Consider the following 22,621-nt stretch of genomic DNA (forward strand, 5'->3'; position numbering starts at 1 on the left):
TCCAATTATATTTTAAAAATATTTCAGTTGAGTGGATGATAGAAAATTGCTATTATTGTTTTTTCTTTGAAGTAAATTTAGCCCACTTTTGCTAAAATAGAAAATATAGTCTACTGATGGTGCCTTGAATACCGGTTTCTTTCATTTAATGTTCATGTTATGGGGATATTTATATAAAGGAAATTTGTCTTTTGTGTCTGTTGAAAATTAAAGATTACTGACAGAGCCATAAGAAAATATTGCTTTATTTATCTGATCATATTGTAATATATTTGTTAGGTTTTCAGTAGGTTCAATTAGGTTCACTAGACTATATGCGTCATTTAAAAATTTTTCAATGAACATTCGAACAGTCCGGCCCTCGTCTTGTAGTTGATTTTTTTATTTGGCCCTCCGTCCATTTGACTTTGACACCCCTGCTATAGAAGATCTGTGGGCAGAACTGAAAAAGCATGTGCGAGCAAAGAGGCCTACAAACCTGACTCAGTTACACCAGCTCTGTCAGGAGCAATGGGCCAAAACTCACCCAACTTATTGTGAGAAGCTTGTAGAAGGATACCTGTAACATTTGACCCAAGATAAACAATTTAAAGGCAATGCTACCAAATACTAATTGAGTGTATGTAAACCTCTGACCCACTCGGGAATGTGATGAAAGAAATAAAAGCTGAAATAAATAATTATTTCTACTATTATTCTGACATTTCACATTCTTAAAATAAAGTGGTGATCCTAACTGACCTAAGACAGGGAATTTTTACCAGGATTAAATGTCAGGAATTGTGAAAAACTGAGTTTAAATGTATTTGGCTAAGGTGTAAACTTCCGACTTCAACTGTACATGATAGTAAACAGGGAGCCTGTGACTGTGTTTGGGGGTGGATGTTCATTCATCCCTACCTTGATCTGGTACTTGACCTTCCCAGCGAAGTGTCGGATGACGAAGGCAGGCTCCATGACAGGTGTGGGCACAAAGTACTTCTTCCCCTGGTGCTGCTGCTTGAACTTGGCCAGCAGGGTCTCGTCAGTGGCACGGGGGAAACTGGAGAGCGAGAGGAGGAGAGAGAGTGAAGGGGGAAAGAGAATAAAGTGATAGATTCACCACATTAACTTTTCTTTCATCAAACATGTAAATATACTGTCAATCATAGCAAAGTAATGAACACTATCTTTAAGTTGCAGTAATTAAAAAACAAAACAACATATGGAATGTAAGTGCACCATCTCTTTAATGGAATATATATATTTTTGAAAGACTTGAAGTCCTTACTTGCTCTCCTCGTCCAGTAGGTACAGGAGTCCAGTGGGCTTCTTGCTGATGAGGTGGATGCAGCCCACGTTGTCTGTGTAGTCTATGTTGTGCCAGGTGATGCCCTCCGCCTGGTACTCCTCCTGTAATGGACAAACAGGCTTACAGTTAGGGAAGACATAGGATCCATCAGGGCTGTTATACTGTCCTTATGGAGAGCCACCATAGAAATACAATGACATTGAATCTACACTACATGACCAAAAGTATGTGGACAGCTGCTCGTCAAACAACTCATTCCAAAATCATGAGAATTAATATGGAGTTGGTCCCCCTTTGATGCTATAACAGCCTATACTCTTCTGTGAAAGCTTTCCACTAGATGTTGGAACATTGCTGCAGGGACTTGCTTCCATTCAGCCACAAGAAAATTAGTGAGGTCAGGCACTGATGTTGGGCGATTAGTCCCGGCACGCTGTCTGCGTTCCAATTCAACCTAAAGGTGTTTGACGCGGTTGAGGTCAGGGCCCTGTGCAGGCCAGTCAAGTTTTCCACACCGATCTCAACAAAACATTTCTGTATGGACCTCGCTTTGTGCACATGACATTGTCATGCTAAAACAGGAAAGGGCCTTCCCCAAACAGTTGCCACAAAGTTGGAAGCACTTAATCGTCTAGAATGTCATTGTATGCTGTATTGTTAAGATTTCCTTTCAGGGGAACTAATGGACCAAGCCGGAACCATGAAAAACAGCCCCAGGAAATTATTCCTCCTCGCACCCTTTCAGTGAGCTTGTGTGGCCAACCACTTTGCGGCTGAGCCGTTGTTGCTCCTAGATGTTTCCATTTTACAATAACAGCACTTACAGTTGACCGGGGAAGCTGTAGCAGCACAGAAATTTGACAAACTGACTTGTTAGAAAGGTCACATCCTATGGTGGTGCCACATTGAAAGTCACTAAGCTCTTCAATAAGGCCATTCTACTGTCAATGTTTGTCTATGGAGAATGCATGGCTGTTTGCTTGATTTAATATACCTGTCAGCAACAAGTGTTGCTGAAATAGCCAAATCAATGCATTTGAAGGGGTGTCCACATATACTATATATACACAAAAGTATTTATATATGAGAGGCAGCCAGGGCGAACTCACCTGCTCTAGTTTGAAGATATGCTGGTTGAAGTAATACTGAAGCTGCTCGTTGGCATAGTTGATGCAAAACTGCTCAAAACTGTTGGTCTCAAAGTCCTCAAAGCCAAATATATCTAGGACCCCTATAGACAAACACTGGCACAGACCAAATCATACAGTAGGTCAGTCAGAAATGTAGATAAGTTGTTAATGGCTTCACAATGTCACTTGTATCATACTAGAGCTTTGGCAGGGTCTTTTAAAAAAAAAGTTTAATAAATGAATTGCTTAATTCTTTTTACTTCAAGTTATTTGTGGGGCATTAGGAATTGCCGACATGTCTGTCCCGGACTAAACATTGGAGAGGGGAAACTCTCGGCTGCATTCCTATGTGCATGCATGTGTGCGTGTGTTATCGCTCTCTTACCGGGACAGATTCCTCCATGTCTTTCTTGTTGAGCAGTGCGTGATTGATGCGCAGGACAATCCAGTCAAACAGGGCGCTGTACAGAGACTTGGCCATGGAGTCTCTCGCTGTGATGGCCTGAGAGACAGACAAAGAGACAGAGAGCAAGAGAGATTGGGAGTGAATGGGAAGACAGGAAGAAGGGAGAAGAGAGAGAGATACAGACAGACCGACCGGAGAACCGCCCGCCCGCCAACCGCCCACCCGACAAGACCGACAGAGAAGACCGCCCAACCGCCGGAGAAGACCAATCGACCGCCGGAGAAAACCGACGAACCAGACAGACGGAGAAGACCGACGGACCAGTCAAGACGGAGAAGACCGACGGACCAGTCAAGACGGAGAAGACCGACGGACCAGTCAAGACGGAGAAGACCGACGGACCAGTCAAGACAGAGAAGACCGACGGACCAGTCAAGACAGAGAAGACCGACGGACCAGTCAAGACAGAGAAGACCGACGGACCAGTCAAGACAGAGAAGACCGACGGACCAGTCAAGACGGAGAAGACCGACGGACCAGACCGACGGAGAAGACCGACGGACCAGACAGACGGAGAAGACCGACGGACCAGACAGACGGAGAAGACCGACGGACCAGACAGACGGAGAAGACCGACGGACCAGACAGACGGAGAAGACCGACGGACCAGACAGACGGAGAAGACCGACGGACCAGACAGACGGAGAAGACCGACGGACCAGTCAAGACGGAGAAGACCGACGGACCAGACAGACGGAGAAGACCGATGGAGAAGACCGACGGACCGACGGAGAAGATTGACGGAGAAGACCGACGGACCAGACCGACGGAGAAGACCGACGGACCAGTCAAGACGGAGAAGACCGACGGACCAGTCAAGACGGAGAAGACCGACGGACCAGACCGACGGAGAAGACCGACGGAGAAGACCGACGGACCAGACCGACGGAGAAGACCGACGGACCAGACAGACGGAGAAGACAGACGGACAAGACCGACGGACCAGTCAAGACGGACAAGACCGACGGACCAGTCAAGACGGAGAAGACCGACGGACCAGTCAAGACGGAGAAGACCGACGGACCAGTCAAGACGGAGAAGACCGACGGACCAGTCAAGACGGAGAAGACCGACGGACCAGACAAGACGGAGAAGACCGACGGACCAGACCGACGGAGAAGACCGACGGACCAGACAGACGGACCAGACCGACGGACAAGACCGACGGACAAGACCGACGGACCAGACCGACGGACAAGACCGACGGACCAGACAGCCGGAGACGACCGCCACGGAGACAGACAGCCGGAGACGACCGCCACGGAGACAGACAGCCGGAGACGACCGCCACGGAGACAGCCGGAGACGACCGCCGGAGACGACCAGACGGACGGACAAGTCAAGACGGACGGACAAGACGGAGACGACCGCCACGGAGACCGCCGGAGACGACCGCCACGGAGACCGCCGGAGACGACCGCCGGACAGCCGGAAACGACCGCCGGACCGCCGGAGACGACCAGACGGACGGACAAGTCAAGACGGACGGACAAGACGGACAAGTCAAGACGGACGGACAAGACGGACAAGTCAAGACGGACAAGTCAAGACGGAGAAGACCGACGGACCAGACAGACGGAGAAGACCGACGGACCAGACAGACGGAGAAGACCGACGGACCAGTCAAGACGGAGAAGACCGACGGACCAGTCAAGACGGAGAAGACCGACGGACCAGACAGACGGAGAAGACCGATGGAGAAGACCGACGGAGAAGATTGACGGAGAAGACCGACGGACCAGACCGACGGAGAAGACCGACGGACCAGACCGACGGAGAAGACCGACGGACCAGTCAAGACGGAGAAGACCGACGGACCAGTCAAGACAGAGAAGACCGACGGACCAGTCAAGACAGAGAAGACCGACGGACCAGTCAAGACAGAGAAGACCGACGGACCAGTCAAGACAGAGAAGACCGACGGACCAGTCAAGACGGAGAAGACCGACGGACCAGACCGACGGAGAAGACCGACGGACCAGACCGACGGAGAAGACCGACGGACCAGACCGACGGAGAAGACCGACGGACCAGACAGACGGAGAAGACCGACGGACCAGACAGACGGAGAAGACCGACGGACCAGACAGACGGAGAAGACCGACGGACCAGTCAAGACGGAGAAGACCGACGGACCAGTCAAGACGGAGAAGACCGACGGACCAGACAGACGGAGAAGACCGATGGAGAAGACCGACGGACCGACGGAGAAGATTGACGGAGAAGACCGACGGACCAGACCGACGGAGAAGACCGACGGACCAGTCAAGACGGAGAAGACCGACGGACCAGTCAAGACGGAGAAGACCGACGGACCAGTCAAGACGGAGAAGACCGACGGACCAGACCGACGGAGAAGACCGACGGAGAAGACCGACGGAGAAGACCGACGGAGAAGACCGACGGACCAGACAGACGGAGAAGACCGACGGACCAGACAGACGGACAAGACCGACGGACCAGACAGACGGACAAGACCGACGGACCAGACAGACGGACAAGACCGACGGACCAGTCAAGACGGAGAAGACCGACGGACCAGTCAAGACGGAGAAGACCGACGGACCAGTCAAGACGGAGAAGACCGACGGACCAGACCGACGGAGAAGACCGACGGAGAAGACCGACGGACCAGACAGACGGACCAGACCGACGGACAAGACCGACGGACAAGACCGACGGACCAGACAGACGGACAAGACCGACGGACCAGACCGACGGACCAGACAGCCGGAGACGACCGCCACGGAGACAGACAGCCGGAGACGACCGCCACGGAGACAGACAGCCGGAGACGACCGCCACGGAGACAGCCGGAGACGACCGCCGGAGACGACCAGACGAACGGACAAGTCAAGACGGACGGACAAGTCAAGACGGACGGACAAGACGGAGACGACCGCCACGGAGACCGCCGGAGACGACCGCCGGACCGCCGGAGACGACCAGACGGACGGACAAGTCAAGACGGACGGACAAGACGGACAAGTCAAGACGGACAAGTCAAGACGGAGAAGACTGACGGACCAGAACGACGGAGAAGACCGACGGACCAGACAGACGGAGAAGACCGACGGACCAGACAGACGGAGAAGACCGACGGACCAGACAGACGGAGAAGACCGACGGACCAGTCAAGACGGAGAAGACCGACGGACCAGACAGACGGAGAAGACCGATGGAGAAGACCGACGGACCGACGGAAAAGATTGACGGAGAAGAACGACGGACCAGACCGACGGAGAAGACCGACGGACCAGTCAAGACGGAGAAGACCGACGGACCAGTCAAGACGGAGAAGACCGACGGACCAGTCAAGACGGAGAAGACCGACGGACCAGACCGACGGAGAAGACCGACGGACCAGACCGACGGACCAGACCGACGGAGAAGACCGACGGACCAGTCAAGACGGAGAAGACCGACGGACCAGTCAAGACGGAGAAGACCGACGGACCAGTCAAGACGGAGAAGACCGACGGACCAGTCAAGACGGAGAAGACCGACGGACCAGTCAAGACGGAGAAGACCGACGGAGAAGATTGACGGAGAAGACAGACACAGGGAAATAGAAAAGACCAATACGTGACACACAAGATAATGATAGGCCTTAAAGACCGGTGGTTGGTTGCCTACCTCACTGTGGCTGTAGGGCAGAATCAGCTTGTCATTGACTGTCACCGTTTTCCTCTTTGTCAGCGCCTCCACCAGCAACTCCTCTTTCACCTGGGAGGTCACACACAATTCTCAAGACTTGCAACATTATCGGGGACGGACAAAATAAACATTGATTTAGTGGAGAGTAGGCTTCCTGTATAATCATTAGGGAAGAACCATCTTCACTGGACAATAATAGAATATATTCACTGTTTGGGATGTTAGTCATGATGAAACCTATACCTAGCCACATGTTTAGGTTATTACAATGCTTTCAACCTCAAATAACCTAATTAGATCACTAATACTAGGCCTGTTTTTCTCAAAGTGTTTCAGAGTAGGAGTGCTGATCTAGGAGCACTTTTTCCTTTTAGATCATAATGAATAACACAGGGGGACCGGATCGTAGATTCCTACCCTGACTGAGCATTCCTACCCTGACTGAGATGCTTTGTGAATGCAGGCCCTGATTCAGCTCATCATAAAGACCTTCATTAGCTTAATCAGAAGTGTTAGTACATGGTCGGGACAAAAGGAATTGGTCCCTCCAGGACCCAGAGTAAAGACTAATGGTTGATTGCGGTGTAGACTACAACAGCAGACCAGACATTATTACCTTGAGCAGGTCTGAGAGGGTAGCCAGGACCTCCGGGGGTCCCACGTCCAGCCCCTCGTCTCGGCCTGTAGATTTCCTCCTGTACGTCACGTTGCCCAGGTACAAGATGGCCGACAGCACAGAGAAGATCCTACAGCGGACACACAAGGGATACAATCATCATACCATAGAATCAAAATGAATAGAACAGACTTTATTTTCCATTGTTTCATATCACTGCCAACTACTGTGACTACTGCCCCAGAGGAAAGGGTTTAATGGCAGTGCTTGCAGAGGATCCAAGTAATACAAACTGACTACAGTATGCAAATATATGTATGACCTACTGTATTTGACAAACGTATAGGCAGCCATTTAAGGAATCGAATGGTGTGTAAGGGATAGACGTTAACTCAGTGGTGTAGATTCACGGCCCATGACCAGGGCATGTCCACTCACTGTTTCTTAGTAGCAGACAGGAATCCGACCATCTCCATGGCCTGCTGAAGCCTCTCAAAGTCATGGCACAGGTCTTCCTCATCTTCTATCTTAAAATATTGCTGCAGATAGATAGGTAGATATGTGCACTGCATGTTAATGAACCTATGGGCAGAGAACAGAGCATATGCAGGCCATTCACTGCATGACAATGACTCATACCAGGTTTACTAGCACTGAATCCGACGGGGAATGTTACCTTGAGCCAGTTCAAATACAGAGATTATTAAGACACACACACAACCCATGAATAGAATGAGAGTCAGGGTACAAGGGAATGTACACTAAATGAATGTAGCCAAGGGCATCTGCTAAAAGAAGATAATGAAGCTAATGTACACAAGCAAACACAGCAGAATATCTGTCAAGGGCACCTAAGGGACTAGCTAATGGGGATGTGGTTCTTTCTTGCAGGGGGAATGTACAGTAAGTGTGTGTGTGTGTGTGTGTGTGTACAGTACCTGCTTGAGGTAGAGGTAATCTTCAGGCTGCAGCAGTTTGAACTCCTTGCGCTCCTCCTCTGACGCTCCCACCAGCAGATAGTAAAACACATGGTAGTTCCTAAAGGGACACAGAACAATGTAACGGTGTGTTTAGTTAGTGGATACAGTGTGATTTTTGCATTTGTTATTTGTTTGCTTTTGTTATAAGGTTATGCATTCTTAGCTGGCAAGAATAAATCATACATTCATTTAAAAGGCGATTTTTGGTTTTAAATGTTGGAATACAGACCATCAAAAGTCACACTGTGGCAGTATTAGTTACTGTGACCCAACATTGACTGTGTATATAACGTGCCAGTTTAGTAATGAGCGTGAATGCTGCTGTCAGTTTTTCCAGTCTTGTTATCAGTTGGCCGGCCGGCTTGCATTGTTGCAAAACCACACAGGCGTGAGTTTTCATGTTTACTTCTGAGAATCTCACTGACATCACAGGCAGACATTATGAAAACAGAAGCTAATTTCAACAGACAAGTTGGTATACGAGTAACAACAGGACTAATCCATTATCATATAATAATAGAACTCTGACACATACCTAGTGAGTAATAACATGAAGAATAGGGTTAATGATATGTACAGGCTATGACAACCCCACCCAGGGCATTTGAAGTAGAAACAGTAGGACTTCAGTGCTTATAAATAAATGATCAATTCAATATGTATTCATAAAAAAAACAAGTATCATCTCCCATATTGATCACAACTCTTTGGCACATATTCAGGCTAGGTAAAAAGTTAGTTCTGAGAGTCACTCTTGGAAATTGTTTCTTTCTGAATATCAAAAGGCACCAGGGGGAAGCTCTCTGTTTCTACAGAGGGCCTCCACAGGTCATTGAGGATCAAAGGTAACCCCTGCTGTTGCCCTTTACCTCTCATTATTCTCTCTGGAGACCAGACGAGACTTCTCCAGGAGATACTTCTCCACGATGGCTCTAAGAACGAGAGAGAGAGAGAGAGAGAATGAGAAAACGAGTGACACTGAAGTTAGTTTGGTCCTTTCACTTGGCTGTGAAGTGTGTCTGGTGAGGGTCTTTTGTGTGTGTGTGTGTGTGTGTGTGTGAGTGAGAGAGAGAGAGAGGTGGTAGTGACTGAGGGGGAGGGGAATCATGAGCAGATGGTCGGTGGAACATTAAACAGTTGAACTAAGAGTCTAGATATGGACGGCATCAGTCTGATGTACACAGTGACATGGTAATGTTAATGTGCAACAACAGCCACTACGATCAACAGTTTAAACAGAGACAATTGCATTTTTACGTAGGCATGTCTGACAAAAACAACATTTAAGCTAATCTTTCATTTTGTTGAAACTCTAAGAATAGAGGGCCGATGGCTGTTGTGTGTATTTTAACACCGGAAGCTCAGGCAGGGAGGGAGGCCAGTGGCCTTTGCTGAGCATGGAAACTTCACTAGCTGGCCCTTTGCGTCTCTATAGAGAGCTGATCTAATAGAAAAATAAGCAGAGCCAGGCGGGGAATACTGGAGTCCATCCACAAGTCACACCCAGAGACACACACAGAGAGACACATATACAACCACACACATTTGACTATTTAGTCATTTAGCAGACGCCCTGATCCAGAGTGACTTAAAGGAGAAATTAGGATTAAGTGCCTTGCTCAAGGTCACAGACAGATTTTTCACCCAGTTGGCTCTGGATTCAAACCAGTGACCTTTCGGTTACTGGCCCAATGCTCCTGCCACCCCAGGATAGCTGCCACACGAAGAGAGAGACCGATACACAAATAGGAGGAGGATGTAACTTTGTCGCTAGTCAAGTCTTAAAAGATCCATGCCACAGGTATTCCCATGCTATTCTGTTACATTGAGAAAGCCCATCTCCCATCCCAGTGAGACCCTGTAACCAGCCAGGCAGAGTGTAATGTAGTGAATGAAAACACCCTTGCCAGTGCAGTGCTGAGCACGTCCCAGGGCTTCCCTTGGTAATCTCCTCTATAGAGCGGCCTTGGCTGCTCCACTCTTGGCTGCTCCACAGAAAGCTTTTGTACAGCAGAATGTCAGCACTGTCCTGCTGTAATCAATGGCTTCTGACTGACAGACACTCTGCTACAAGCATAACAAGCTCAACCATCACTAGTACAGCTCATCCACTGAAGTCTCAACAGCAACTTAACAGTTCTTATTCAATTACTTTCTCCCCTCTCAAGCTAAGAAATTCAATATAAAACAATGAGTCCCTGTTTTAAGACCTTCTAATCAGGTTGGGAATAACTGTCCCTGTCTGTATAGTAGAGTAAGCTCATCTCGAACAGAGGCCAAAGTATCACTCATAGGGTTGCAAAGGGTCGGAAACTTTCCGGGAAATTTCCCAAATTTTCCCATGGGAGGTTAAGCTCTAGAATTTAAGGAATTCTGCTTAAATTCTTCAGAAAAGTTAGTTAGCTTATAACAGTGAACCTTTTTTTTGTGGGATACATGTAAGGCAATGTATTGTGGCATATATTGGTTAAACTATCTCATAGTCAATGGAATTAGAACCCTCTGCATGCACAGTGCACTCTTCCATCACATGTACAGCTGATTCTCAAGATCTTGCACACTAATGAGACGCTATTGAGCCCACACTACTACACTGTCCGAGCCAAGGACTACATGCTTTCTGGTAAGTTTTGATTACAATACTAGGTGGGGTGAATATATTTTTTCTGCTAGTTAGTTTTTGCTACCATGTGGGTTTTTAGCTTGCCTGGGCCTGCTAACTGAGTGCTAATTCGCCTGTTTCCATACATGTTTCATTTTAAAACATGTATCTAACAAAGGAGTTGTTTAATCTAACTACTTAACTATTTATCTGTACATGGAATTGTACTTGTTTGTATTTTTTTACAAATGTTTTCTCACCTTTACAGGAAAATGCCACAGGCACTATCTGATGTGTGGAGACATTTCACTGCAGCTAATGTAGAAGGAAAAGCTGTGTACATTTGCAAATACTGTCCCAAATAATATGTGAAGAATGCAACAAAGATGCAGAATCATCTGGCCAAGTGCATAAAGTTCCCTCAGAGCTTACAACAAGCAACCTGACAAAAGTCCCTCATCATTTTCACCTCGAATAGAGGTAATCGGACACCTTATCGATAGCAACAGCTCATGGTCCTCCTGGAATCAGAAGCATTTTTGACTCAATGGAGGAACGTAGTCAGAGAAATGCTGATGAATGTCTTGCCCAAACTGTGTATGCAACTGGTTCATCTCTGATGCTCACAGGCAATGTGTATTGGAAGAGATGTCTGAATGTTCTTCGCCCAGCATACACCCCTCCAATCAGAAGTGCTTTATCTACTAATTTGCTGGATGCAAAATTCAAGTGAAGGTCAAGCAAATCATAGAGAAAGCAGACTGTGTTGCAATCATCTCTGATGGGTGGTCGAATGTTCGTGGGCAAGGAATAATTAACTACATCATCTCCACCCCTCAACCAGCATTCTACAATAGCACAGACACAAGGGACAACAGACACACCGGTCTCTTCATTTCGGATGAGCTAAAGGCAGTCATCAATGACCTTGGACCACAGAAGGTATTTGCACTAGTGACAGACAATGCTGTGAACATGAAGGCTGCTTGGTCTAAAGTGGAGGAGTCCTACCCTCACATCACACCCATTGGCTGTGCTGCTCATGCATTGAATCTGCTCCTCAAAGATATCATGGCACTGAAAACAATGGATACACTTTACAAGAGACCCAAGGAAATGGTTAGGTATGTGAAGGGTCATCAAGTTATAGCAGCAATCTACCTCACCAAGCAAAGTGAGAAGAATAAGAGCACCACATTGAAGCTGCCCAGCAACACCCATTGGGGTGGTGCTGTCAATGTTTGACAGTCTCCTGGAGGGGAGGGAGTCTTTACAAGGAATGGTCATATCACAGTCTCCTGATATGGACAGCCCCATCAAGAGGATCCTCCTGGAATATGTATTTTGGGAGAGAGTGGTAAGCACTGCCCTGCCCACTTCACTGTTGCTCCAAGCAGAGGAAACTGCAGTTCTGAAATGCATCAAAAAGCATGAAGACTTCTGCCTGAAGCCCATATACGTTGCAGCGTACATGTTGGACCCCAAGTATGCTGGCAAGAGCATCCTGTCTGGTGCAGAGATCAACAAGGCCTATGGTGTCATCACTACCGTGTCTCACCACCTTGGGCCTGGATGAGGGCAAGGTTCTTGGCAGTCTGGCGAAGTACACTTCCAAGCAAAGGCTTTGGGATGGAGATGCAATATGGCAGTCGTGCCAACATATCTCATCAGCCACCTGGTAGAAGGGACTTTGTGGATCTGAGGCTCTTTCCCCTGTTGCCTCCATCATCCTCCAAATCCCACCAACATCAGCTGCCTCAGAGCGCAACTGATCTTTGTTTGGGAACACACACACCAAAGCACCCAACAGGCTGACCAATACAAGGGCTGAACATTTTTTGGACATCTGGGAAAATTTGAGGCTTTTTGAGCCATCCTCAACAAGGTTGGAAAGTGACAGTGAAGATGAGGCGTCAGAGTCTGATGTTCAAGAGGTGGACATTGAGGAGGTCCAGGGAGAAGACATAGAAGCCTGAGAGGAAGACAACCAAAGCTTTAGTATCTAGACTATAATTTTACAGCTGTATGTTGAAAATGTTTTTGGGAGATGCGATGGATCATTGGGTATCATGCAATACTCCCTTTTGTTGTTCAGTGAAATCATCCCATGTGAAGAGTCAACTCATTGAATTAAAGTTCAAATCGTAACTAAATAGCTTTTCAAATTTCTATTGGAAGGATTTAATAATTTGCAATTATTTCTACTTATGATAAGGTAAAAGGTTTCTGTTTCTGTCTCCAAATTATATGGTAAATATATCCAATGCAAAAAACATCTATATTTAAATGGTATTAATATTAATTTGCATATATTTCCGTTAATTCCCATATATTCCCGTTAATTCCCACCTCTGAATATTCCCCAAAATGTGCAACCCTAGTCACTCATGTTTCATTTAAGTGATAATGCTCGAGAAGCCAGTGTTTGGAGGATATATTGGCACGGGTGTTCTTTTCAGGCCGGCAAACCGTGCCAATATATCCACCAAACAACGGCTTCGAGGGCATTATCACTTTCATACAACGGGTTACCAACATATCCAAATAATGATTCAAATATTTCATTATTCATAAAAATTCTAGGGTTGCTATCCAAGCCGGCTGGTCATTCGTTCTATTGGTTCGGTTGCCAGAGACGCGACCGGGTCGTTCAGTCTTTTTGTTCTGTATCTATGGACATCGTTCGCTCCAAATGTTCCATTGCCATACTGGCTGGCCACATTCTTATCCCTTGCTTGCTAGCTAGCCAACTACGACTAACTTAGTCAGGTCAAACAGTGCAGACAGAATAACAGTAGATGCATTTGTTTAATCCGTTTTCTAGTGACATTTATTTGGATACATCCATAACAATGTGCTGATGAGGTGCGGTTTCACCTGGCATAGAAAATGTGAAAATGTGCTCAATCATCAATGTGCTCTGTTGTTCAGAGGAGCTAGCCAACAAAACAGCTAACACAATCACTTCAAACGGAATCTGTAAAGACTGCAAACTAGCTGCACTTCGTTTCACCGTTTTTTAAAAATTGACATTTCTTTGTATATATTCATAAAAATTATGCCAGCTGATTCATGATTTCGACTGGCTGAGAGACACTGCCTGCCTCTCCAGTCCTGACCCCTACATTTTCATTACTATTGGACAGTTGAAGATGGAATTTTAACATTAAAATAATGTTGCAAATGTCGGACAGACAGACAGCAAGGTTTATACAAATCTCCGTTGTGGAAAACTAAATGTTTGTCTAAGAGAAAATGTCTAGATGCTTTTTATAGTGGAGATCAAGTTTACAACTTCCCTGCCTGGGCTGATGAGACAGTGGATTGCGCAGTCAGATGGAACAGAGTAAATAGGCATTTTAACGTCATAGATTTAGCCGTGGTAACTTGTGGAATAGACACCGGCTAGAATGCGCTTTTAACCAAATCAGCATTCAGGATTAGATCCACCCGTTTAATAATTTGATTTTGTTAAACTTTACGATAAGTGCTCCCTTCCTCTGTTAGACAGGAAATGACAGGGCATGTGATGCAGGCAGTAACCAGAGAAACTGCAGGCAGTAACCAGAGAGATTGTAGGCAGAGAGAGGAAGGAGGCTATGCTATAACGTGGTTAGGGCTTCAGGCCTCAGAGGTATCACAACAGAAACAAACACACTACAGTGCTTCTCACGAGCCTTATATGGTATGATGGAAGTAAGAGTGGCTGTGTCTGCAGTCACCGTGGCTGTGTCTGCAGTCACCGTGGCTGTGTCTGCAGTCACCGGGGCTGTGTCTGCAGTCACCGGGGCTGTGTCTGCAGAAACCGTGGCTGTGTTTGCAGAAACTGGCTCAGGAACATCCACCAGGGATGGAGTGTGTATTTACAGGGTAAGTCGGAAAGGAGGATTGAGAGTTATCACAACACACAGTGTGGGCCAGCGGCCAGTACTCACCCTCTCACCACCCCACTCTCCAGGTAGTTGACCTGGATGAACTTCCCAAAGCGGCTGGAGTTGTTGTTGTGAGCCGTCTTGGCATTCCCAAATGCCTAGTAAAGAGGAGGGGGGAGAGGTTACATTCACTGTGTGAACCATAAAGTGATTATACAGTTAAGAAATAGGAATAACTACACTTGTGCTAATACTGGGGCTGTTCAACACCACAGCTACCCCAGTCCAGAAGTTAACACTAGATGAAAACAGCACCCTTCTTTCTCTCCCTGCCTCAATCACCCCCTCTCTTTCCCTCATTACTCCCTCCTTTCTACTCTCTTGCAGAAGTCCAGGGGGTGACACTAGGCTAGTGTGATTGATGGGGGCCTCCTGCGAGGAGCCTGTGTTAGGTCCAGAGAACTAGTCTCCCTCAGGCTGCAGTCATCCCCAGCCAGGGGCACACACCCAGCCCTGCCACCAGTCTGAATGGATAGCTCGCACACACACACACGCGCAAAAGGCAGCCACGGGGGAAGTTGACTGTATACATCTTAAATAGGAGCCACATCCTGCGAGGAGCAACAGTTGCAGTTACAATTTGATACATTTGTGGTTGAGCTGATATAAGGTGAGGGGGGCCTCACAGAGGGGGTCTAAATTAACTTGTTATGGGCAGGGGGTGGTATTTTCACCTCCGGATGAAAAGCGTGCCCAAATTAAACTGCCTGCTACTCAGGCCCATAAGCTAGGATATGCATATAATTAGTAGATTTGGATAGAAAACACTATAGAAAACACTAAAGTTTCCAAAACTGTTAAAATAATGTATGTGAGTATAACAGAACTGTAATGGCAGGAAAAAACCCTAGGAAAATCCAACCAGTAAATACTATTATTTTGAAAGGCTGTTTTTGCATTGAAAGCCTATCCACCATACAAAGACTTAGGACCCAGTTCACGATCTCTATGGCTTCCTCAACATGTGCCCAGTCTTCAGGCATTGTTTCAGGCTTTTACTCTGAAAAATGAGGGAGTAACACTGCTTTCAATGAGAGGACAGTGGACATTTCCAGACATGAACCAAGCACGTGATCGGGAGCGCGCATTTCTTGTTTACCTTTTCCATTGACAAAGCTTTTTTCAGGTTGAAATATTGATTATTTATGACAAAGACAACCTGAGGATTGATTTTAAACATTGTTTGACATGTTTCTACAATCTTTTATTGTACTTTTTGGATTTTTCGTCTTGGTGTTGAGAGTGCGCATTGTGCCTTTGGATTTCTGAACTAAACGCACCAACAAAACGGAGGTATTTGGACATAAAGATGAACTTTATCGAACAAAGCGAACATTTGTTGTCTGACATGGAGACCGGGGAGTGCCACCAGATAAAGATCAGAGGTAAGTGATTATTTTAATGCTATTTCTGACTTTTGTGACACTCTCCTTGGTTGGAAAATGGCTATATGGGTTACTCGTAAAGTGTGCTTTCGCCGTAAAGCCTTTTTGAAATCTGACACAGCAGTTGCATTAAGGAGAAGTTCTGTATTCGTATGTTTAACACTTGTATCTTATCAATGTTTATGATGAGTATTTCTGTTATTTGATGTGGCTCTCTGCACTTTCACCGGATGTTTGTTTGAGACAATGCATTTCTGAACATAACACACCAATTTCAAATTAGGTTTTTGGACATAAATATTAACTTTATCGAAGAAAACACACATTTATTGTGTAACATGAAGTCCTGTGAGTGCCATCTGATGAAGATCAAAGATTAATTTAATCGCTATTTCTGACTTTTGTGAGCCCTAGCCTTGGCTGGAAAATGGCTGTATGGTTTTCTGTGACTAGGTGCTGACCTAACAATCGTTTGGTGAGCTTTCCCCGTAAAGCCTATTTGAAATTGGACACTGTGGCTGGATTTACAAGAAGTTTATCTTTAAAATGGTGTAAAATACTTGTATGTTTGAGGAATTTTAATTATGGGATTTCTGTTTTGAATTTGGCGCCCTGCAATTTCACTGGCTGTTGTCGAGCTTAGCTTCCCACTTGTACCAGAGAGGTTAAGAATCCTTACAGTGAACTGTTGACCTATTTCCGCTGTTCCAAGACTGTCTGTCCTGGTATTATTCCCTCTACCTACTGCTCTTTGTGTTCTCAATCGATGAGCAGATTTACACTCACTATAACAACTTACGCTCCAAGATGAGTGCTGCTTGAAGAATTGTAAACTGAATAAATTTTTTAGGTCTCAAAAAAAAGGTTAAACTTGATAAAAATAACTTCAAAATGCAAGGTAATGTAAGAGTGAGAGACAGGAGTTGACTGAGGAGAAGACTGAAAAGCCTGGCTGAAATGTCATAATCAGTGGATGAAATATGTGGTTTAACATGGACCTGTTGTAACTCCTCATTTCCAGAGCTGGGGCTCACCTCAGAAGAATGTGTACATGCTAGTGTGTGTGCAAGTTGTTTACTGAGGGGGTGATAAAATTGACTCTGGGCCAGGATAAATCCTCTTGAACCTACCCATCCCGGATCCGGGAGCGTAATCATCGCCTGAAACGAATTAGCATAACGCAGCGGACATAAATATCCCTAGAAAATGTTCTTATTCATGAAAATCACAAATGAAATATGTTGAGACACAGCTTAGCCTTTTGTTAATCACACTGTCATCTCAGATTTTCAAAATATGCTTTACAACCAATGCTAGACAAGCATTTGTGTAAGTTTAACATAGCCTAGCATCGCATTATACCCTGCTAGCAGCAGGCAACATTTTCACGAAAATAAGAAAAGCAATCAAATTAAATAATTTACCTTTGAAGAACTTCGGATGTTTTCACTCACGAGACTCCCAGTTAGATAGCAAATGTTCCTTTTTTCCAAAAATATTATTTTTGTAGGCGAAATAGCTATGTTTGTTCTTCACGTTTGGCTGAGAAATCGATCACTACAACGGCAAACTTTTTTCCAAATTAGCTCCATAATATCGACAGAAACATGGCAAACGTTGTTTAGAATCCATCCTCAAGGTGTTTTTCACATATCTATTCGATAATATATCCGTCGGGACAATTGGTTTCTCATTAGAAGCGAATGGAATAATGGCTACATCAGTACTTTACTCAAGATTTTCTGCGGGAGCCATCATGTGACCACTTGCTCAATGTGGTCCCTTACGGCTATTCTTCAACATAAATGCGTAAAAATACGTCACAATGCTGTAGACACCTTGGGGAATATGTAGAAAGCTCATTCGTAGCCCATTCACAGCCATATAAGGAGTCATTGGCATGCAGCGCTTTCAAAATATGGGGCACTTCCTGATTGGATTTTTATCTGGGTTTCGCCTGTAACATCAGTTCTGTTGCACTCACAGACAATATCTTTGCAGTTTTGGAAACGTTAAGAGTGTTTTTTATCCAAAGCTGTCAATTATATGCATAGTCGAGCATCTTGTCGTGACAAAATATCCCGTTTAAAACGGGAACGTTTTTTATCCAAAAATGAAATACTGCCCCCAGAGTTTCAAGAGGATAAGACACTGTCAGCTGGCATTCACTGCCCAGTGATGTCAAACGGTTGTCCCAGGGTAAAGGCTAGCAGACCCTGGGAACATTCCCCTGCGCTCAGCCTCTCTGCCATGGAGGAAATGCTAAAAGTGTCACAGGCTCACAGCATCATTCACATTGAAACATAGTGCCCTGCAGCCTTTGTGAGTGGTTGCTAACCATAACCCTTCCTGATTGGTTGCGAGGCACATTAGGTATGAGGAAGTGGCTTAACGTCTTGGCTAACCAAGCAGAGTCTATGGAATTGAGTCTGCATAGTGAAATAAAGGCTGTGTGTGTGTGTGTGTGTGTGTGTGTGTGTGTGTGTGTGTGTGTGTGTGTGTGTGTGTGAGTGCGTGCCTACACTTCATCATGACGTCTTTGCGTATCTTGACTGGCTCCTTTCTCTAGTGTTCCCTGGCAGCTAACTGTATATTTCCAAGGGCCCAGATCCCCATTCAGTCCCTCAGTGTGCTGCCTCAGACTCTAACCAGTTCTCTTTATTAATCAGAGCCTTAATTGTTATTGCACAGACAGGCACCTCAGTAGAAAGACCTTTGGTTTATATTACTGCCATTTGTTTTACAGTTTCACTGCCAGGCTCTGACACCTATTAATCACTTGGCTACATGCACAATATATTCATTAGAAATGCATCATAAAGTAACAAATCAGGCTCTCTCTGCATACACTATAACTGGAGGCTGATGTGATAGCACCAATACTGGAACAAAACAACCAACAATGGTACTTACAAGAATACGGGCAAAACACCAGTGGTACTAAATAACAAGGCCAATACGATTAGAGGCAGTAGCTTTCATGTAGGTCAGAGATGCTATGGGACATTCACATGATAGTTAAATATAACTGCACAACCCTTTATGCAGGTTATCTATATGGCTAAGTGATGTACTGGGCCGTACGCACTAAATCAAATCAAAGTTTATTTGTCACGTGCGCCGAATACAACAGGTGTAGTAGACCTTACAGTGAACTGCTTACTTACAAGCTCTAACCAATAGTGCAAAGAAGGTGTTAGGTGAACAATAGGTAAGTAAAGAAATAAAACAACAGTAAAAAGACAGGCTATATACAGTAGCGAGGCTACATACAGACACCGGTTAGTCAGGCTGATTGAGGTAGTATGTACATGTAGATATGGTTAAAGTGACTATGCATATATGATGAACAGAGAGTAGCGGCAGCGTACAAAGAGGGGTTGGGGGGTACACAATGCAAATAGTCCGGGTAGCCATTTGATTATCTGTTCAGGAGTCTTATGGCTTGGGGGTAAAAACTGTTGAGCCTTTTTGACCTAGACTTGGCACTCTATAAGAACAACCAATAGTCAAAGGTTAATGAAATACAAATGGTATAGAGGGAAATAGTCCTATAATTCCTATAATAACTACAACCTAAAACGTCTTACCTGGGAATACTGAAGATTCATGTTAAAAGGAACCAACCAACATGTTCTCATGTTCTGAGCAAGGAACTTAAACGTTAGCTTTCTTACATGGCACATATTGCACTTTTACTTTCTTCTCCAACACTTTGTTTTTGAATTATTTAAACCAAAATGAATATGTTTCATTATTTATTTGAGGCTAAATTGATTTTATTGATGTATTATATTAAGTTCAAATAAGTTCATTCAGTATTGTTGTAATTGTCATTATTACAAATAAAATAAATAAATACAAAACTTTGGTATTTTTATTAATGGCTATCGGCTTTTTTTGGTCCTCCAATAAATCGGTATCGGCGTTAAAATCATAATCGGTCGACCTCTAGTTTGGACCATTCTAGTTTGTTGGTGATGTGGACACCAAGGAACTTGAAGCTCTCAACCTGCTCCACTACTGCCCCGTCGATGAGAATGGGGGCGTGCTCGGTCCTCCTTTTCCTGTAGTCCACAACCATATCCTTAGTCTTGGTTACATTGAGGGATAGGTTGTTATTCTGGCACCAACCGGCCAGGTCTCCGACATCCTCCCTATAGGCTGTCTCGTCGTTGTCGGTGATCAGGCCTACCACTGTTGTGTCGTCTGCAAACTTAATGGTGTTGGAGTCGTGCCTGGCCATGCAGTTGTGGGTGAACAGGGAATACAGGAGGGGACTGAGCACGCACCCCTGTGGAGCTCCAGTGTTGAGGATCAGCATTTAGTCCCAGGATCCTTAGCTTAGTGATGAGCTTTGAGGGTACTATGGTGTTGAACGCTGAGCTGTAGTCAATGAACAGCATTCTCACATAAGTGTTCCTTTTGTCCAGGAGGGAAAGGGCAGTGTGGAGAGTAATAGATTGCATCATCTGTGGATCTGTTTGGGCGGTATGCGAATTGGAGTGGGTCATGACCAGCCTTTCAAAGCACTTTATGGCTACTGACGTGAGTGCTACAGGGCGGTAGTCATTTAGGCCGGTTACCTTCAGGTCTTACATCGGCTACGAGCGTGTGATCACACAGTTGCCTGGAACAGCTGGTGCTCTCATGCATGTTTCAGTGTTGCTTGCTTTGAAGCGAGCATAAAAAAGGCATTTAGCTCATCTGGGAGTCTTGCGTCACTGGGCAGCTCGCGGCTGGGTTTCCCTTTGTAGTCATTAAATTGTTTATAAGCCCTGCCACATCTGACGAGCGTCAGAGCCGGTGTAGCAGGATTCAATCCTAGTCCTGTATTGAGCCTTGCCTGTTTGGTGATTCATCTGAGGGCACAGCGGGATTTCTTATAAGCATCCGGATTAGTGTACCGGTTCCTTGAAAGCGGCAGCTCTAGCCTTTAGCTCAGTGCAGATGTTGCCTGAAATCATGGCTTCTGGTTGGGATATGTACATACGGTCACTATGAGGACAATGACGTCGATGCACCTTATCTGTGACTGAGGTGGTATACTCCTCAAAGCCATAGGAACATATTCCAGTCTGTGCTAGAAAAACAATCCTGTAGCGTAGCATCTGCGTCATCTGACCACTTCCGTGTTGAGCGAGTCACTGGTAATTTTTGCTTGTAAACAGGAATTAGGAGGATAGAATTATGGTCAGATGTTCCAAATGTAGGGCGAAGAAGAGCTTTGTATACATCTCTGTGTGTGGAGTAAAGGTGATCTAGAGTTTCTTCTGGATGCACGTGACATGCTGGTAGAAATTAGGTTAAACAGATTTAAGTTTGCCTGCATTAAAGTCCCCGGCCACTAAAGCGCTACTTCTGATTGAGCATTTTCTTTTGCTTATGGCCTTATACAGCTCGTTGAGTATGGTCTTAGTGCCAGCATCGGTTTTGGTGGTAAATAGACGGCTACGAAAAATATAGATGAAAACTCTTGGTAGATAGTGTGGTCTACAGCTTATTACGAGGTACTCTAACCTCAGAACAGCAACTGTTACTGACAAATAGACACACCACCACCCTTCATCTTACCAGACGTAGCTTTTCTGTCATGCCGATGCACGGAAAACCCAGCCAACTGTATATTATCCGTGTTCTCGTTAAGCCACGACTCCGTGAAACATAAGATATGTTTTTTTAAATGTCCCATTGGTAGGATCTTGAACGGAGATCAACCAAGCTTATTCCCCAGTGATTGCTCATTGGCTAATAGAACGGATGATAGAGGTGGGTTACCCACTCGCCAACGAATTCTCACAAGGAACCCCGATCTCCGCCCATTGTCTTTTCTTCACGCGAATGACGGGGATTTGTCCCTGGTCTAGGAGAAGTAGCATATCATTAAAGAAAAAATCTTCATCCAGTTCGAGGTAAGTAATCGCTGTTCTGATATCCAGAAGCTATTTTCAGTCATAAGAGATGGTGGCAGCAATATTATGTACAAAGTTAATTACAAACAATGCGGAAAAACACAAAATAGCACAGTTGGTTTGGAGCCCGTAAAGCGGCAGACATTCCCTCTGGCGCCACTGCAGTTGGACTCCCTCTAGTCATTTGTGTCTTAATTATTTCATCAAAGTGTGCTTAAAGCATCAAACAAGCTCAGTGCATATAGTTGATATGATTAAAATACATAGGATGTGTGTAAATATGGAAAAATACACGTAAAAAAATGTAGACCAATCGTTCGGTCGAAAGAACAGGCTGCTCTCGGTCAACTAGTAGTTTTAGTTGGGGTCCGCCCTAGAATAAATTCAGATTTAGAGCAGGCTGTTCATATAATGCAAAACTTGTCATTTCGCCTGTATTTCTGCCTGCTTGAACATCAAATGCTCAGTTACCCATTAAATTACCCCGGGAATTGATAGAACATCACTCCAAAACAATATAATATTCAAAATGGGTGAATCCTTAAGTTTAATTCGTTGGACAATCAGAGGCAGGATAATGGGGCTAATATAATGTGAGAAACTGACCATTTCTAAAATGATGTTTCATCTGAAGTTCAGATAATCTCAAA

At 45.3% G+C, this 22,621-nt stretch overlaps 1 protein-coding gene across 6 annotated transcripts in view; it reads right to left on the reverse strand.

Moving 5' to 3' along the window:
• Positions 1–22,621, reverse strand: part of LOC139373312 (unconventional myosin-IXb-like) — a 117,895-nt gene that overhangs the window by 44,611 nt on the left and 50,663 nt on the right. For all 6 annotated transcript variants that reach the window (XM_071113821.1, XM_071114083.1, XM_071113734.1 and 3 more), the window contains exons 3-12: positions 14,678–14,772; positions 9,010–9,072; positions 8,099–8,198; positions 7,599–7,699; positions 7,161–7,290; positions 6,524–6,613; positions 2,807–2,923; positions 2,401–2,535; positions 1,271–1,392; positions 901–1,042 (exon numbers count right to left, since the gene is read on the reverse strand). In XM_071113821.1, coding sequence (XP_070969922.1) covers positions 901–1,042; positions 1,271–1,392; positions 2,401–2,535; positions 2,807–2,923; positions 6,524–6,613; positions 7,161–7,290; positions 7,599–7,699; positions 8,099–8,198; positions 9,010–9,072; positions 14,678–14,772 — 1,095 coding nt within the window. The remainder of the gene's footprint in view (positions 1–900; positions 1,043–1,270; positions 1,393–2,400; positions 2,536–2,806; positions 2,924–6,523; positions 6,614–7,160; positions 7,291–7,598; positions 7,700–8,098; positions 8,199–9,009; positions 9,073–14,677; positions 14,773–22,621) is intronic.

Source organism: Oncorhynchus clarkii, chromosome 1 (assembly GCF_045791955.1).
Source record: "Oncorhynchus clarkii lewisi isolate Uvic-CL-2024 chromosome 1, UVic_Ocla_1.0, whole genome shotgun sequence".
Taxonomy (NCBI): domain Eukaryota; kingdom Metazoa; phylum Chordata; class Actinopteri; order Salmoniformes; family Salmonidae; genus Oncorhynchus; species Oncorhynchus clarkii.